This window comes from Epinephelus moara, chromosome 11 (assembly GCF_006386435.1).
Source record: "Epinephelus moara isolate mb chromosome 11, YSFRI_EMoa_1.0, whole genome shotgun sequence".
Classification (NCBI taxonomy): Eukaryota; Metazoa; Chordata; class Actinopteri; order Perciformes; family Serranidae; genus Epinephelus; species Epinephelus moara.
Window position 1 is genome coordinate 26320267 of NC_065516.1, and position 20436 is coordinate 26340702.

Here is a 20436-nt window from a genome sequence, read left to right on the forward strand (position 1 = left end):
AGTGACTGAACAAACAGCTCACCTGAAACAAAGAAGACACTCAGTAACATGTTGGCCGTCACCATTTTCACACACTGGACTGTAATGACACTCATCACCTGGAGTTGACAAAAACTCACTTTCTTAGTATATTGATTAAAACATATTTTAAATGAAACATTCATGTTCTTTTAAAGCCACCTCAGATTCACACATTCAAAAGCAGACCAAAGAAATAGAAATATTTCATCCTTTTTGTCATGAGTTCATGAAAAGCTGCAAAATATAAAACATAAAGTAGCAAAAAAGATAAAAAAGTATAAAAAGCAGAAACATTTTACCTCACCAAATGAGCCTGCAGTCAAAGCGGAGAAACAATTAGTTTCAGACAATTTGTGAGTTTCAGCCGAGCTGCTACAGACCCAGTACCTGCTAAGCCGTTGATTTAAAAGCAAACAGAGTTACTGTTTCAAGCTGGATATGAAATGACTGAAATACTGCAGAGAGACAAGAAGTCGCCACTCTTCCTGCTCACAGCCTGAGAGTGAGGAAGTCAGTTTTTGAGGCAGCATGAGCTCATCCGGACGCAAATAACTTAATTATTCTTAAAGATTAATTTTGTCACGACTCACTGCAAGCCTGTGTGCCTTATCTTCCTTTGCAGTGCATATTGCATTGATCACAATATTGACAAAATAAACAATTATAAAAATATTAACTTCATGTATTGCACAGACGTAGTTAAGTGGATATAGCATTGGCTTGACACTTTGGGCACCAATCAAAAAAGAGGATGAAGGCCATCAGTGCAGATAGCCAGTTTGTTGGACTAATATGCAAGAAAACACATCAGATATAACCAAAGAGTAATTTATTATACAACACACAGCTGTTTCCTCTGGAGCAAATCTATTATGATACTAGTTAATATAGTAAGGGTAGCAGCTGTCTCTATACTGTGTTGTGGCTGACTGTTGTAGCTGAAAAATATATATAATGTAGATCTACATATATAGTTTATAACTATCAATCATCGCAAAATAAAGTTGTCATACTGCTGAAATGTTACCAGTTGTGACTGTGAGGTCAAATACTGCAGTGATCCATGCCGTTTAGATGATCTACTCCTGCTGAATTTCTTATGTTTTAAACAGATCAGGACACTCAGTCTGTAGTGATGACTGAGCTGGTAAACCTCCTTTTACTGGACCAGGAGGAAATTTGTTTTGGTTCCCTCATGTGTCAGAAATTATTTTTAAGAGAGCTGTGCTCTTTTTGCAGCACACAGTGCTAATTTTCACCTTTCATTAATGTTAACACATAAACAGACAGGAAGTGTTCCACTTCAAAGAATAAATAGTCGACAAATGGAGAGGAAACACAATGCTGGACTGATGAAGACATTTGGTTGCACAGAGCCGTGCAGCTAAAACAACTTCCCCTGTTTACTTGTAGGTCTCAGGTTTTTCTCAGAGCTCTGGTCAGGGTCGTGGTACAATTGTTGAAAAATGCTTGCTAAAGTGCCCATGGGAGCCAAAACACAAGCTAAAGTGCCCTTTTTTTCTTTTTGCCCTTGCCCTTCAAAAACTCTGTGCACACCATTGTTGTTACACATCTCTCTGCGATAGTTTTGTGTGTCTTTGTGGTGGCTTTGCCCTATTTCATACTTGCTGTGAGTCTCTGTGCATCTCTTTTCCAGTGTTTTGTATGTCTTTATGGTCATTTTGAGTCTCTTTCTGGTCAGTACGTGTTAATTTGAGTGACATTTTGAGTGGCTGACACTTTGGGCCCCAGGGCCAGTATGCCCTTTCAATAATCCATCCATAAGTGGTCCCCTTTTGTTATTAAAAAAGAGGATGGCTTAAGGCCATCAGTGCAGATAGCCAGGTTTGTTGGACAAATATGAAAGAAAACAAATGGATGACAAATGGATAGTAAATGCAATTCTGGACTGATGAAGACATCTGGTTGCACAGTCACTGTGACAAAAGTGCACAAAGACCTTTGAACAAAACTCAGCCGACCAACTTCCCCTGTTTACTTATAGTTCTCAGGTTTTTCTCAGAGCTCTGGTCTTGATTTGGTCAGTTTACATCTCACCACTTCTCTTTATTGTTCTTACTTTGGTCCAAATGATAGAACTGTGAGGTGCCTCAGTTTTCTTGTTGAACTGAAAGGGATATTTAATAATGCCACCTGATGCCTGATTCTTTAACTTCGAACGTGTTATTAACCAAAGACTATTTGACACATGTAGTTACCAGAGTTTATTGAAGTGACTTGTGTACAGTCTGTATCACTGCTGCTCTGCAATACAGCACTGATGAGAAAACCTCCGTGACGAAAATGCTTTGTTCACTTCAGATGCTTTAAATCCAGCAGTCATCCACACGTACATACAAACACAACTGTGATAATAAAAGATAAATATCCACACTTTCTGCTTCCTCATCACAGCAATAATCTGTCTTTAACTGTTTAAACTTCTGTTTGGAAAAATATATCTGCACATTAAAAGAAAACACAGTTGAGGCAAAGAAAAAGAATATTAATAAAACATATTTTAAATGGAACATTCATGTTTTTTTTAAAGCCACCTCAGATTCACACATACATTTGTGGTACATGTTGCATTAATAACAGTAGTGACATGTTACAAACTAGAAACATATGAACTTCATGTATTGCACATATAGTTTAAATGAACAGTGCATATAAAATATAGACATGTAATATTTAGGCAGAGTTTCATTATGAGTAGTTTAGTGGTAATCTTATTTTATTACAAATGAGGATGATTTGAGACCATCAACGCAGATAGCCAGTGTTTTATTAGAGAAATATGTCTTGTAGAAAAACTCCCGCACACTGTTTAACTTGGAAAAATAATGATCTTAATGCTGCAACTAGACCTTCATCAGGCACACCGAAAGATATGAAAGAAGCTAATCATATATAACCTAAGATTACCATGTGATACATGAAACAGCTGTTTCTTCAGTAGCAAATCTATGATAATAGAAATTAATATGTTAAGGGTAGCAGCTGTCTCTACTGTGTTGTGTCAGAGGTACTTCTTTGTAAAAGTTGTGTTCTTTTTGCAGCACACATCATTTATTTTTCCCTTCTTATTAATGTTGGCAAATAAACAGAAAGACAGTGTTCAACATCAAAGAATAAATAGTCAGTAAATGGACAATAAACACAATTCTGGACTCATAAAGACATTTGGTTGAGAGCTGAGAGTGCTGTGTGGCTAAAACAACTTCCCCTGTTTACTTCTGGTCATGACTTTATCAGTTTACATCTCACCACTTCTCTTTGGTGTTTTTACTCTGGTCCATCAACAACACAGTTGTATTTCATCACATTTAAAGCATCAAACAGAATGAAAAACATTAAAAATACTGTTTTTTATTGGTGATTAAAGACTGAACTGTGAGGTGTCTTAGTTCTCTATCGTATCGAGATGATCTCCCCACCCAGCAGTTGGAATTATCCCCACCTTGGGTAATCGACCTGGAAAATTAATCATCCTTTAAGACACCACTTTATTAGGCCTGAATGCACCAGGCTATAAAGCCCCACCTTGTGCATGTACCCTCTTATTCACTGATTTCCACCTTTCAGAGTAGGCGTGGGAGCAGAGAGAAAAACAGAGACACAAGTTTTAATTGTCTTAAGCACTTAGTTTCTAATGAACATCGATGAATATTCAGCAGTTTTACTGATATAATTTCAGCTTCAATCATGTGTTTTGTTTCTTTGCCAACAAAGACATCAGAAGCTCAGATTATTGATCGGCCCTAGACCAAGAGAACTCACTGCAGCATTAAATAACATGAACAACATTCAAGGTAGAATAAAGTGTTGTTTCTCTTTTGTAAAAAAAGAAGCTTGATTCAGTGTGCCCACCCTAATTATGGCCTCTCTGCCCTGGTGGCTCAGTGTCCCTTCATTGACCCCAGTGGGAGAGTCTGGCATAGCATTTTTATATATGTATTTTTCACATTTTAAAAAGGACATTTTATGCTTTTCCTCATTTTATGTCATATATATGAATATACAGTGTTTGATACTCATGTCAAACGTGGCCGAAGTTTCAAATAATGAGGTGAACGTATGTAAAAGTAATCTCTGTGAGCAAAAACCTCAGGCCTCAGACTGTTGTGAATACTTTTCAACATTTTTTTTCTACTTTTAGGACAAGTTGATGTCAGTTCGTGACAGATTTCTTTATATAGTCATCTGCTCCAGGCACGCTACTACAAGTGTTAGCATAAGGGAGCCTACAATGCTACATTAAGCTAAAGCATTTAAAGTATGTAATCTTTTTTTTTTAAACAATATTTTATTAGGTTTTTACANCATCTGCTCCAGGCACGCTACTACAAGTGTTAGCATAAGGGAGCCTACAATTGCTACATTAAGCTAAAGCATTTAAAGTATGTAATCTTTTTTTTTTAAACAATATTTTATTAGGTTTTTACATATAATAAAAACATACAAATAACAATGACCACAGTAATAGCAATAATGTATAAATGTACTATACAACAAACAATCAAAGACAGAAAATAGATAAATAATAATAGCAAAGTATGTAATCTTAGTAGAAACTTAGTCCTCTGTGGTGTGACTGTCAAAGAGGGAAGTAAACTAAATTAGCTTATGTTAATTTGCAAGTCTATCTCACATTGCAACAAGAAAAGGAAGCTTTGAAACATGATGTAAAATGACACAGTGATTGTGTTGTCTTCTTCTTAATGTGTTTGTGTCATTCCAGCTACAATTTGTGTTACATATCAACACAAGAAGTTCAGTGACATGATGAAATGTTGGTGTTGTCAGGAGTCCCTCTGGTCTACGAGTCTTTCAACTGGCAATACGGAGTCTTTGTTAGAGCTGCCATGAGGTCTAAGGCCAGAGTGGGGATGACATGCAGCAAAGGGCTGGGTTTTGTCAACAGGTCCCTCTGCAGCATCATCAGAACAGCTGTAGCCACACAGTTCTGTGCAATCAGATATCTTCATCACTCCATTGCTCCCATCACTTACTGTCCATTTGTCGACTATTTATTCTGTAAAGTGGAAGGGCCCAAAGTGTCAGGGCCCCCCCTGACCTTTCACTCAAATTAACATGTACTGACCAGAAAGTGATTCAAAATGACACAAAGAGACACAAAACCACCACAGAGAGAAAAACAAAAACAAAACAACATCAAAAAGAGTCAGAGTACTATAAAGTCTGTCTTGCTCCTATAGCAGAGATGGTGGGGCCTTTTGCATGTTTGTGCACAGAGGCCCATTGTCTCATAATTCACCCATGGTACAACTAAACTACTTGAAATGAAACTCACTCTATATATAACATGTCAAAATTCTATTATTTTTTTTAACTACGTGTGCAATACATGAAGTTCATAATTTTATTTTTCTTTGATTTGTCACTATTGTGATTAATACAGCATGTACCACAAAAGAAGATAAGGCACACAGGCTTGCAGTGAGTCATGTGACAAAATTACTTGCATCCTAATGAGCTCAAGTGGCCTTAAAAGCTGACTTCCTCATTCACAGGCTGCGAGCAGGAAGAGTGACAACTTCTTGTATTTGTGCGGTATTTCAGTCATTTCATGTAGCAGCTTGGCTGAAATTTACAAATTGTCTGATTTTTAAACCAACTGTCCGGTTTGACTGCAGGCTCATTTGGTGAGGTAAAATGTTTCTGCTTTTTATATTTTTTATGTTTTTTGCTGCGTTATGTTTTATATTTTGCAGCTTTTCATGAACTTCACTGAAAAATAGATATATGTTTTATTTGTTGGGTTTTGGTTTAGCAGAAATATCTCATGCTTAACAAAAGCTGACTTCCTCACTCACAGGATGACCACAGGATGAGTGACTGCTTGTATTTCTACACTATGGATGACCACAGGATGAGTGACTGCTTGTATTTCTACACTATTTCAGACAGTTGGTTTTTTGCACAGAAACTCTGTTTGCTTATAAATCACAGTGGATTAGCAGGGAAGTCAGGTACTGGGTCTGTAGCGGTTGTGTTGAAATTTACAAATTGCCTGATTAAGAAAAACTATTTTCACTCCATTTTGACTGCAGGCTCATTTGGTGAGGTAACATGTTTTTAGCTTTTTATACTATCTTTTTTTCACTGCTTTATGTTTCATGTTTTATTTGTTGGGTTTTGGTTTAGCAGAAATATCTCATGCTTAACATCTGGTTGTACAGGGAGAGTTCCTGCTTTGAAAGAGTGAATCTGAGGTGGCTTTAAAAGAACATGAATGTTTCATTTAAAATATGTTTTGATTAAAATATTGAAAAGTGAGTTTTTGTCAAATCCAGGTGATGAGTGTCATTACAGTCCAGTGTGTGAAAATGGTGACAGCCAACATGTTACTGAGTGTCTTCTTTGTTTCAGGTGAGCTGTTTGTTCAGTCACTTTTATTTAGAGACGTTATTTTTTCCAACTGTTCATGTGCTGACTGCAAAGTGAAATGTTTTATAATGACAATGTTACTGCTGCTCCTTAATTGTAGTTTGTGTATCATGAAGCTTCTCTTCTTGCAGATTTTGCTTCACAAGTTGTTTATCATGATTTTATTTTTACAGGTGCTTTGGCTGATTGTCCTGCTGATTCAGCCCTCTTCATTATTGCACCAAAGAACATGGAAGCATTGAATGGATCTTGTTTGCAAATCCCATGTAACTTTACATCTGATCTAAAAGAGGAGTTCAACAGTACAAGAACATTTTTTGGAGTGTGGATTAAAAATAACTCAAATTTTGGCTCCAATCCAAACAATGTGATTTTCAACAGTAGTAAGACAGTTAACACCTACCCAATGAATATCACTGGAAACCTGAGTGAGAAAAACTGCACCACTTTATTTTCCAGTTTAAAAACAAATTACACAGACACATACTACTTCAGAATTGAGAATAGTGCATCCAGGGCAACAGCTATTTGTGATCCTCTTCCAATAACAGTTAAAGGTAAGTGACTTATTTTGTTTTATTGGTCTATGATGTTATTATTTACAATAGAAAGTCAAATCACTTTTCTGAACATCATGCTCCATGATTCGAACCTTCACTGTGAAGTTAAACATCTGATGTATGAATACCAGTATCTGTCAGAGTCCAAACCTATATGAAAAACATGAAAAATCATGTACTGATTTGTTTTCACTCCTTGACATTTATTAGCAGTGAAGAAAAACATCTACATGGCAATATTAGTATCTATTTCACCTAATTCTATATTCAATTGACTATGAGTTTAGTTTATTTATGGTGTTAAACCACAGATTCTCCTCCGAGCCCCAGCATTGAGATCTCAGGTGATCTGAAGGAGAAGGAGTCTGTCACTATAACCTGCTCAGCTTCCACTCCCTGTCCACACTCCCCTCCTAAACTCACCTGGAATCTCACACAACACCCTCACAACACAATAGAGGAAAACACAAATCGAACCTTCACAACTAAAATCCAGGAGACCATCACTCTGTCAGACAAACATGATGGAGTCACCATCACCTGTTCTGCCACATATCCTGTGGATGGAGGAAACTATAAGACAGCAGAGGAGAGAAAGACTCTCAGTGTTTCATGTAAGACAACACATTGTATTACTTCCTGATAGAACTTTCTGATTTCTCATGACTCTCTTTTCTCAGTGATCTTATTCAGGCTCTGATGTATCTATCATTTCATTGTTTGTTACAAATTCCTCAGATGCTCCCAAGGACACCTCAGTGTCCATCAGTCCATCAGGTTTGGTGTCAGCAGGTAGCTGGGTGAACCTGACCTGCTCCAGCAGAGCCAATCCTCCCATCAGCAGCTTCACCTGGTTCAAGACCAGCAAACATGAACCCATCAAAGTGTCTGAAGGAGACTTTTACAGCTGTAATGTCACTGATGGAGAAGTTTATTACTGTGTGGCCACAAATGATCTTGGTAATGGAACATCATCAAAGATCCATCTGACTGTTAAAGGTAAAAATAGTCAGTACCGTTACTGAATCCACTGACATAAATCTTATCTGCTGTATGTTTTTATTAGTGTGTTGTAGTACCCTGTAGAGCACTTTGAATATCATGAGAAATGGTTTTAATACAAACAATAAATCTAAACTTAATGTGACAGGCTGAACTTATGCAATGTTTTGTTTTTGAGCAGGAGATAGCTTAATACGATGGGGAGCAGTTATTGGAGGAATCATTGTGATCATTGCACTCATCTGCCTGGTCGTCTGTGTTTGGTGAGTATCACAGATTAAAGCAGCAGTCTTGACTGAGTTCACTCACATGCAATAATATCTGTTTCCCACCAGTCTTGACACTTTACTGGCACACTGTATATTGAACCTGAAACACAGTATAACTGAACCTGATGTCTTCCAGGCGTTTAAAGTCGACACGTTCAACTGCACAACAGACTCAGGTGAGAACACACTGAACTTCCTGTACAGCACTGCACTGTGTGTTCTGCTCACATTGGCTGTGTAGTCAACCTGACACAGTTCCTGTGCTTCAGTTTACATCCTGACTTTGTCCAAAAGTCCAGTCAATGAATCTGAGATGAGTCTGTCATTATTTAATAAGGATCCAGCTGAAGGTTCACCTCACAGCACCTCCTGTTTGATTTATTATTTTACAGAGTCAAACAGGTGAAGAGCTTGTGCTTGAAGAGCCAGCAAGTAAAGCAGAAGAAGACATCCATTATGGAGAGATCGACTTCTCCAAGCGGAGACCTGGACCGCCCTCGGCCTCAAAGCAGGACAGTGGACAGCAGGAGGATCCACTGTATGCACAGGTCAATGTGTCCGAGACAGCAAACGTCCCAGAGGATCTCTACGCTCAGGTGAAGAGAAAATGAGTATTGTCTTGTGATCACATTTTGATTGGATCTATATTGATATAAGATATTTTATGTCAAAAAAAGACACTGGCGCTGGACAGGAAAAAGACATCTTCATTTCACACAGTTAAGGAGAACTCAAAACCTCCACATCCTGCAGCTCAGATAGTTTTGTCAGTCATGGTAATATCTTAGTTCATATTTGTGAAATGACCTAATTTGGCTGTTGCTGTGTGATTTGTAATCTGCATATCAGATCAGTGCAAATATAAGTCACAAAGTTCTGTACACACATTACCAGTGTAGGACAAGCTTGTATTTAATCTGGAAATGTTTGTGTAATTTATTATCTTATATAATACAGATAATTTTTTACTAGGTATGTTTAATCTCATGTACTTATCTACTGTGTTGTGTCTACATTTTTATTTGTATTTGAATGACTTTCGAAGATGAACATAAGACATTGTATCTGCATTTTAAGTCATTTATTCATTGCACTGTAATAAAAACCTTGGCATACAATTCCTAAAAATACCTGTTAATCTCAGTTGCATTTATTGGTCCAACATTTCACATATTGTGTGTAAACATCACCTGAAATCAGACAGTTGAATCACAAACATTACAAAAGTGGCAAGATGAATGATGCATAGTAATTCCCACTGGAACTTTGCTACAATGTTTTGAGTAGTTCTGATCGCACCCTAATGATCTGAATCCTGTGATTGCCTCCCTGTTTCTGCATAAACTTCCTGTCAGTAGGGTTTTTAATTGTGCACTAACAAGGCACCCATATCCACTTTGCCCAGAACTTTAGTGTTGATGGCGCCATCTTCTTGCAGCACTGTAAATGTTGCTCGACTTCTTGTGTTCATATGTAGCACAAATTGTAGCTGGAATGACTCAAACACGTAATATCTTGAAGAGAAAGACAACACAATCACTATGTCATTTTACATCATGTTTCTAGGCTTCCTTTTCTGATTGCAATGTGAGATAGACTTGCAGATTAACTTAAGCTAATTTATTTTATTTCCCTCTTTGACAGTCACACCACAGAAGACTAACAACTAAATGCTTTAAGGGGACTTAAAATGGTCAGTTTCGGGTTCATACTTGTATTTAGGGTTTCTGCTAAGTTTACATGCTTTAAATATTAAAAAACAACAACTTTATTTTCCTCATACTGTCTGGGCTGGAACACCTTTATCCTCTGCCTGTATCCTCTGTCTGAGACACTTCATTTTAGTGCCTGTCTCTCTACACCCCACTCTCGGAAAAGCAAAACCTGCTCTGACTGGTCACTGTTTCAAGGTCTTCCTTATCTCTGCCTCACTGCACCATCAATGCAGCCAGGAAATGACTGTAATGAAGAATAGTGTCACTTTTACATATGTTCACCTCATTATTTGAAACTTTTGCCACATTTGATATGAACATCAAACACTGTATATTTATATGTATGACATAAAATGAGGAAAGTTATAATAGGTCCCCTTTAAAATGTCAAAAATACATATATAAAAATGCTATACTAGACTCTCCCACTGGGGGTCAATGAAGGGACACTGAGCTGCCGGGGCACAGAAGCGGGAATTAGGGTGGGCGCACTGAGTCCAGCTTGAATTTTTTTTTACAAAGGGAAAATGACAGTTTATTCAACCTTAAAAAGTTGTTCATGTTGTTTAATGTCACAGTAATTTTTAAACAATAAGAACTTTGTAAACACCTAAATCTGAATCTCATGTTCATACTGAGTCTGATCTTTAGGTCTGTGCTTCCACATACCACTGGATGGCACTGTATACACTACAGCTGTTCAGTTTACTATGTCAGTTTGATTTATCCAGAAAGCAGAAAATCTGTGATAGCAGTGATACCAAAATACAGTATGATGTGTCATGACAAACTCTTGAGATTTATATGAGCCATGTCTGCTCTGAGTGATACTGCAGTGAGTTCTCTTGGTCTACGGCCGATCAATAATCAGAGCTTCTGATGTCTTTGTTGGCAAAGAAACAAAACACATGATTCAAGCTGAAATTACATCAGTAAAACTACTGATTACTAATTGATTTTCATTGAAAACTAAGTGCTAAAGACAATTAAAACTGTCTCTCTTTCTCTCTCTGCTCTCATATTGACTCCGACAGGTGGAAATCAATGTAATCAGTGTGTGCATGCGCAAGGTGGGGTGTTTTAAAGATTATTAATTTTCCATGTCGATTACCCTAGATGTGGATAATTCCTATAGTTATGATATAACTGTTGGATGGGGAGATAATCTTGATATGATAGAGAACTGAGACACCTCACAGTTCAATCTTTAATCACCAAGTTTTTCATCCTGTTTTGATGCTTTAAATGATATGAAACTCAACTGCGTGTGTGGTTGATGGACCAGAGTAAGAACACCAAAGAGAAGTGGTGAGATGTACCCTGATTAGGTCATGAAGCCTGGATCACTCCATTATTTGACCTCACAGTCACAACTGGTAAGATTTCAGCAGTGAGATATTTTTCTCTTGTAATGATCGATGATGAACTACATGCAGATCTACATTAGAAATCTTTTTCAGCTGCAACAGTCGGCCACAACACAGTATAGAGACAGCTGCTACCCTTAAAATATTACCTTGTATTATCATAGAATTGCTACAGAAGAAACAGCTGTTTGTTGTATCATAAAGTAACCCTTATATATGAAAAATTTCTGTCATATTGGTTAGTTTGCGTGATGAAGGTCTTGTTACTGAAATGCTGCAGCTTTAAAATCATTGTGTGTGAGAGTTTTTCCGCAACTACAGGACAGCAGCAGCAGGTTTAGTCCTTTTTTCTTTTAACATTGTCAGTATAAAACATTTCACTTTGCAGTCAGGACATGAACAGTTGGAAAAAAGAACGTCTCCAAATAAAAGTGACTGAACAAACAGCTCACCTGAAACAAAGAAGACACTCAGTAACATGTTGGCTGTCACCATTTTCACACACTGGACTGTAATGACACTCATCACCTGGATTTGACAAAAACTCACTTTTCAATATTTTAATCAAAACATATTTTAAATGAAACATTCATGTTCTTTTAAAGCCACCTCAGATTCACTCTTTCAAAGCAGGAACTCTCCCTGTACAACCAGATGTTAAGCATGAGATATTTCTGCTAAACCAAAACCCAACAAATAAAACATGAAACATAAAGCAGTGAAAAAAAGATAGTATAAAAAGCTAAAAACATGTTACCTCACCAAATGAGCCTGCAGTCAAAATGGAGTGAAAATAGTTTTTCTTAATCAGGCAATTTGTAAATTTCAACACAACCGCTACAGACCCAGTACCTGACTTCCCTGCTAATCCACTGTGATTTAAAAGCAAACAGAGTTTCTGTGCAAAAAACCAACTGTCTGAAATAGTGTAGAAATACAAGCAGTCACTCATCCTGTGGTCATCCTGTGAGTGAGGAAGTCAGCTTTTGAGGCAGCTTGAGCTCATCACGATGAGTGATTCATTCCCAAACATTTATTTTTTATCACGTGATTTACTGAAAAAGTGTGTGTGCCTTATCGTTATTTGTAATTCATGTTACGTTAATAACAACAGTGACCTATTAAACATATATGACAATAAATAAGAACAAAAATGTATTGCACATGTGAAGTTAAGACAAACAGTGCATGTAAAATACAGACATCATATCTAGGGGGAGTTTTATTGTGAGTGGTTAAGTGGAACCCTTTTGTTGTTACAAATGAGGATGATTAGAGATCATCAGTGCAGATAGCCAGTGTTTTATTAGAGAAATATGCAGGAAGATTAACTTGCTATACACCAAACAGCTGTGTCTTCTATAGCAAATTAATTGTAATACTTGTTCAATCAGGAGAGACAGAAGAATGAATTAAATATTTAATACGGAATATTAGTGTACAGATTAACAGATGAAGAAGTCTTTGGTGCTTGGACACCAGAGGGAGATATTTTGTGATTGAGGGACATCTGAGCAGCAGCAGGATAAATCCCCCCAATGAGTCCAGACACTGGTGGTGATGGTGGCTGCCCACTCTGATGCTGCTGACTGCTGAGGCAGATGAGGCTCATAAATCCGTGAAGATTAAGCAGTGATGGGGAGGTGGAGGGTGTGCACGACTGCAGCAAGAAAGAACTACAGCAGAGAAAGAACCATATTTAAAATGAGGAACAGTAAAATTTAATTCATTTCAATTGACCAACCCAGACAATGACACCCAGAGACAGTGAGAGAGCATACATGAGAGAGAATGGCAGGGTGAGAAAGAGACTGATGAAGACATCTGGTTGCACTGAGCCGTGGGGCTACAGTCGCTCTGATGATCCTGCAGAGGGACAAGCCGACCAACTTCCTCTGCTTACTTAGCTCTCAGGTTTTTCTCAGAGCTCTGGTCACGATTTTATCAGTTTATATCTCCCTACTTCTCTTTGGTGTTCTTACTCTGGTCCATGAGCCTCACACAGTTGTATTTCCTCACATGTGTACCATCAAAACAACATGAAATACAGTAAATATAATGTGTTTTAATTAAAGACTGAACTGTGAGGTGTCTCAGTTTTCTTATAGAACTGAAAATTATATTTAATGATGCCGACGGATGCCTGATTCTTTAATTATTCTATATAAAACTTATACTATAAGTATTATCAACACTTTTTGACACATGTAGTTAACACAGAGTTTATTAAACTGACTTGTGCACAGTCTGTATCTCTTCTGTTCTGCAATTCAGCAGGGATGAGAGAACCCAGTTAAAATGCTTTTCACTTCAGATGCTTTTAATGCTTTTCATCCAGCAGACATCCACACATGTATATACAAACACAACTGTAACAATAAAAAAATAAATATCCACATTTTATGCTTCCTCATCCTCATTGTGAACTGTTGTTCTGTTTAAAAAATACATATTTGTACATACAAAGAAAACACAACTGGTGCAAAGAAAAAAATGAGTATAATCTTAAAAATAAATAAATAAATAAATAATGATACTACAGTATACTATCTTCTGTCCTGTTTACACTTAAACTTCTGTTTACTGATCTTCTGCAAAGAAGAAAAATACTTAATATTTAACAATAAGATCAATAAGAATAAGATAAACATTTAATTTAAGGTGAACAAGACGTCTTCCTCTTCTCTGTCATGATGTTTGTATCTCAGTCAAGCTGTTGACATAGTCTGCTTCTGCGGCGTCCTGTGGAAATGACTCAATCAACACTGTCTCTAAACGATTCCCTTTGTATAATCTTGATCTAAACCACCTGAAAGAAACCAAGACGAATAGACATGAAAAAAAAGTAATATTTACTATAAACATTTGAAAGAGACCAATAAGTCTTTAGCTGCAAATGATCAGATCATAGAAAAGTTCCTCTCACCACTCAAAGATGATGATTGTGCTGTAGAGTGCTACGATTCCCAGGATCTTCACTGTGATGTGGACATCAACTCCAAACTCTGGATTGTCTGTAACAAGACAGCCTGGTCACATTCTCCTTAGTAAAAATGTTATGACTCTAAAACATCATCCTTCTGTTCACCTCAAATGTAAACTGACATCCTGGTTAATCCTGTACATCATAAACTATGAGCTCAAGCACTTTGGTCATTCTTCATAAAACAAAATGAAATGTGTAACATGAAACATGTTTTTATGACTGTTCTCACAGAGCTGAATTTCACAGCTCACATTTTATTCAAGAAGAAGAAAAACAGAAAAGAGAGGAGAGCAGATTAGATTATGATGACATCTGATTACTGAGAATATTTTAGGCATAAAATACGTAATCCAACAATAACTGCTCCTATTTCACTGCTAGGTTAAGTACAGTTCAGTATTTACCTTTAACAGTCAGATGGATCTTTGATGATGATTCAGTACCAAGATCACTTATGGCCATACAGAAATAAACTCCTCCATCTGTCACATTAAAGCTGTAAAAGTCTCCTTCAGACACTTTGATGGGGCCATCGTTGTTTATCTTGAACCAGGTGAAGCGGCAGACAGGAGGATTGGCTCTGCTGGAGCAGGCCAGTTTCACCCACCTACCTGCTGACACCGAAGCGGATGGACTGATGGACACTGAGGTGTCCTTGGGAGCATCTGAGGAAAATGTGAGATTAACTTTATTCATTAGAATCAGCTGACATCACATGAATCATCATGTGCTGACAGGATCCAATAACAAACACTGGTTGTCTTACATGAAACACTGAGAGTCTTTGTCTCCTCTGCTGTCTTATAGTTTCCTCCATCCACAGGATATGTGGCAGAACAGGTGATGGTGACTCCATCATGTTTGTCTGACAGAGTGATGGTCTCCTGGATTTTGGTTGTGAAGGTCCCATCTGTGTTCTCCTCTATAGTGTTGTGAGGGTCTTGTTGGAGATTCCAGGTGAGTTTAGGAGGGGAGTGTGGACAGGGAGTGGAAGCTGAGCAGGTTATAGTGACAGACTCCTTCTCCTTCAGATCACCTGAGATCTCAATTCTGGGGCTCGGAGGAGAATCTGTGGTTTGAAAAAAAGAATCAGAATCTGTCTTTCTTTTTCTCTTTTTTATCTAATACATGATAGACTGATAACAGTAATTCTCTTACCTTTAACTGTTATTTGAAGAGGGTCACAAGCAGCTGTTGCCTTGTAGTCACTGTTCTCAAATCTGAAGTAGTATGTGTCTGTGTAACTTTTGATTAAATCAGAAAATAAAGTGGTGCAGTTTCCCTCACTCAGGTTTCCAGTGATATTCATTGGATAGTCGTTAACTGTCTTACTACTGTCGAAAATCACATTGTTTGAATGAGAGAAATGACTAGAGTCATTTTTAATCCACTTTCCGACATGTCTTGTGCTGTCCACACGTATTGATTTATCTTTAATGTAACATGGGATTTGTAGACAAGATCCGCTCAGTGCCTCCATCTTTTGTGGTGTGGTAATTAAGGGGAATGACTTTGCAGGACAAGCAGCCAAAGCACCTGTGAAATCAGACTTATGATTAATACAAAGTGAAACAAATCTCTATGAATAGACAAATCTACATCAGCAGCAGGATGCTGCATGTAGAGTTTCCAAAATAAGCTCTATTACACTGAACAAACAGCTCACCTGAAAGAAAGAGGATATGGAGCAACATGTTGAATGTTGCAATGCTCACAGACAGAGCTGCCATCACCTACAAACACAATAATGCAGTTACTTTTTAAACATGTTTTTGGAGCTATTACAAAGAATGTGAGTCCTTGTAAGCACACATTTACACCAGAAACTTTCACCATACAACTGGGATTCAGTGTATTTAATGTGATTAATCACCAACTTCATAAGTAAATTGTAAATAAAACCACAGCAATAAAAAGCTGCTGAAGCACACTCTCACCAATACAGCATAGTTCTGCTAAACAAAATTATTAAAATAAATGTTAAATCACGTTTTTTTTAAGTTCATGAAGAGTCACAAAATAGTATGATTGTCCTGGAAAAAAAGGTACACAGCAAAATAAGTGGCAAAAAGTCTTGTAAAACAAGTCTTACCAAACAAGCCCAAATCGAATAAAAGAGCAGCAATGAGATCCTTCAGTGGGTGATATGAAAGTGAATATTAGTTTGTGAATTTGAGCTTCAGTATATATACGTATATATATAAAAAAAAAAAAACACCTTCCTTGTTTCGTGGTTGGAATTTAAAACTTCCCGTGTTTCTATGAATCAGTTGACATCCCATGAATCATCATGTGCTGACAGGATCGAAAAACCAAACACTGTTTGTCTTAAATGAAACACTGTGAGTCTTTCTCTCCTCTGCTGTCTTAACGTCTTTTCCTCCATCCACAGGATATGTGGCAGAACAGGTGATGGTGACTCCATCATGTTTGTCTGACAGAGTGATGGTCTCCTGGATTTTGGCTGTGAAAGTTCGATCTGTGTTTTCCTCTCTTGTGTGAGATTCCAGGTGAGTTTAGGAGGGGAGTGTGGACAGGGAGTGGAAGCAGGTTATAGTGACAGACTCCTTCTCCTTCAGATCACCTGAGATCTCAATTCTGGGGCTTGGAGGAGAATCTGTGGTTTCAAATCAAACACAGATTTACACTACAAGGGCAATGCTGTAACTTCAGTATTTAAACTGCTTCTGATGTTTTTTAATGACAATAATTATTTATAATTCCATGTAGGTTTTGTCCTCCACTGCTGATACACGTCAAGGAGTGAAAACAACTCAATACATTCGTTTTTGTCATTTTGTCTAATTTGACAGTTAAAGTAGTGCAGACATCATAAGATAGTTTAATCAAGAGACTCGTTCTGAGAGAAAATAATATTCATTGACATGTACACATAAGTATGGAAAATGTGAAAAATCTTTGGGGATTAGACCCCATCGTGATGTCACATATTCCTTGATTAGGGAACCCTCCCTATGGAGTCTAGACACTGGTGGTGGTAATAGTGGTGATGAGATGAAATGAAGAGGGAGCTGAGGATCTGGATGTGAAGAGGAATGGGCTTTTGATGAGCTGGTCCTAGGCTCTGGATAAGTTGAATGGAGGTAAATGGGGTGGAGGAGGGTGTGACGATTGCGCCTAAAATGACAGCAGAAAGCAGCAGAGAGGAGAACAGATTTAAAGTTTGGCAGCAGCAACATGAATGGGTAAAGGAGATCATGGTGAAGTTTGATAGCACAGTGAGTTTCATGTTGATCTGTTGATCTGGAGCCTATCCCAGCTGACACTGGGCGAGAGGCGGGGTACACCCTGGACAGGTCGCCAAACTATCACAGGGCTGACACATAGAGACAGACAACCATTCACACTCACATTCACACATACGGGCAATTTAGAGTCACCAATTAACCTGCATGTCTTTGGACTGTGGGAGGAGGCTGGAGTACCCGGAGAAAACCCACGCTGACACGGGGAGAACATGCACAGACTGGCGATGTGAGGCGACAGTGCTAACGACCACACCACCAAAGTAAAAATCGTGCAGTTTGTCAGCAGGGCTGCAACAGAAACACGTCCAGTCGTGATAAATAGAAAAACTTCCAGTCGTGATAAACAGAAACACTTCCAGTCGTGATAAATAGAAAAACTTCCAGTTGTGATAAACAGAAACACTTCCAGTTGTAATACAAAAGAAAGGAGACTTGCTTTGTGCCAAGACTGTGGCAAGTGCCAGTGGTTTTGTTCTTTCATAAGACTGAAACTCTGCAGAAATACAACATATCAACAGTCTTCATAGTTCCTGCTCGCAACCTGTAAGTGAGGACATCACCCTTTTGTTGCATCTTAAACCCATCAGAATGCAAATGAATTATTTATATTTGGTTAGAATTTTCTGTTATTACCATCTGAATGGTTTATTTTACACAGAAATTTGGATTATGTGAAAGTACCCTTTACTTCTCTTACTGACACTGAAACATGAAAAACAAAGCTAAACACTATTATCAAGAAACAGAAACTAGTTGAAAGTGTGCTTCTGTATAACTGACTTAAGGTTTCCTGGCATTTTCTCAATGCTTTACATATGACATCAGCAGTTTACCTTCCTTTATTTCTCTGTTATTCACTTTAATTCATTACTCATACACTGAAAAACTGTTTTGGTATTTGGTCTTTGAACAGTTTGGTTTCATTGCATTTATTGTAGCATCATCAGCATCAACGCAACATCAAGTGGGAAATGAGACAGTGATGAGTCAGTATGATGTCACAGGTTTATGTTTGATGTGTCTTGCAATAACTGTGGCATTTCCTTGAAGGACTTGCACAACACTGCACCACATTTGTGGTGTTTGTAACGTATGCCACTTTCCGTATTAAGGAATTGAAAACCTCATGTCGCAAATAGGCCTGCACACTCACATGATGAAATAACAACTTACATATAACAGATAAGTTATCAATTAAACCCAGTGGTGGAATGTAACTAAGTATATTTACTCAAGTACTGTAAAAATCTGAGGTACCCATACTTAAACTTGAGTCTTTTCTTCTCATGGCACTTTCTCCTATTACTCCTCTACAATTGATCCTTCACTAAGTCCCACCCCAGGACGCAGACTGGCCAATCATAACGTAGCATCAGGCCGGCTCAGACCAGGGTCCAACAACAACACAGCTGTGCTCCATTGACTCTAATGCAGTTGTTTCAAATGTATTTCATGTAGTGGATTTGGAGCTAAATGATGTGCCTGGGGCACGTTGTGTATTAATGATACTTGTTACCTGGAGAGGTTGGAAAAAGATAGCTATACGTTTCTTCCCTGTTCCAAAACCAAAATCAGACCCTGAAAAGTGTAGGGTTAGCTAGCTACTGAAGATATAGCCTACTGAATGTATACACATGCTGCTTTTGCTTTTTAATGGTTATAACAGTGAAACAAAGACCGACCCTGCTGTACAGGAACCAGTGACGGGAAGCAGGGAAACTTTGCTCATATTCAACCAGCTGTGTGTCAGTGCATTGTGCGCAGATGAACGTTGTTTGACTCCCTACCCGTCCGGTAGCAGAGGTCCAGATGATGGCAGCAGCATGGGGTGAAGCAAAACACTGTTCATCAGCACACACTGCGATGCCACACAGCTGGTTCAATATCAGCAAAGTTTCCCTTTATATTCATTGTCTTGTGTGGCGATCAGCAATGATGTGGTGGTTCACTTTTACACTGTGATCTGTAGCCTATAGTTCGGCTTTAGCGTCTAACTATCTTTGTCTTTTTAACCTGTTGTTGTTGCTGAGTCAGTTTGACATCCTGGATATATCCTTCAAACAAAGACTGTAGACCCCTCTGTCTGCTTCTCTCTGGAATCAAAAATATGATAATATTTCTTCAGGGAGTGCAGTTAGTTACAGTGAAGGCTCCATGCTTACTCCGACAGCTTGTCGGACCATCACAAAGGGGCTGGGCTTAGTGAAAGGTCAATTCAGGAAGAAATATTATACTTTTTACTTCACTACAGTCAGCTTTAGTTACTAGATGCTTTGCAAATTAGGAATTTTGAACACAAAGAGTTTATACAAGATGTTCTAAAGTAATGTACTCTCCAGTATGTACAAGTACAGCTGAAACGAAAATTCAATTACCTCCTGACCAGCCTTTGTTTGGTACCCATTTTCATTTCTCTTACCTAAGTGGGACATGATAAATATGAAAAACTACGCATTGTATTTGAACATTAAGTAGTTTTTGAAAACAATATGTCCTCATATGGGGACATTGGGTTTATTTTTAATGCTCATAAGTGTATTATAAAGTATAAAATAGTTTATTTCAATGCCTAACATTTTTGTGTAGAAACAAAGCCATGTGGGCTGGGCATAAGGTGCATCAAACCCAAAATGTAATGTCATCATATGAGAATACATGGGGTAGGTTAGTCACATAGTCGATTGTGTCACAGCCTCTGCTGCAGGCTCCTCTCCCTCGGGAAACTGAAAAAAAAAAGATCTGAAAGTGAAAAAAAGATTTGAAAGTGAAAAAATAAGATTTGAAACTGTAAAAAATAAGATCTGAATCTGAAAAGATAAAACATGCAACTGAA

General features: G+C 37.9%; 2 protein-coding genes across 3 annotated transcripts in view; one reads left to right on the forward strand and one right to left on the reverse strand.

Annotated features, from left to right (window-relative positions):
• LOC126397524 (vascular cell adhesion protein 1-like) overlaps nucleotides 1-20436 on the reverse strand; it is a 60203-nt gene that overhangs the window by 3480 nt on the left and 36287 nt on the right. The gene's annotated exons all lie outside the window — the stretch shown is intronic.
• Nucleotides 5575-9549, forward strand: LOC126397520 (sialic acid-binding Ig-like lectin 6). Its single transcript, XM_050056366.1, has 8 exons — nucleotides 5575-5695; nucleotides 6342-6417; nucleotides 6609-6992; nucleotides 7307-7609; nucleotides 7734-7994; nucleotides 8179-8260; nucleotides 8403-8442; nucleotides 8659-9549. The coding sequence occupies exons 2-8, from the start codon at nucleotides 6345-6347 to the stop codon at nucleotides 8875-8877; spliced, it is 1362 nt and encodes a 453-aa protein (XP_049912323.1). The 5' UTR covers nucleotides 5575-5695; nucleotides 6342-6344; the 3' UTR covers nucleotides 8878-9549.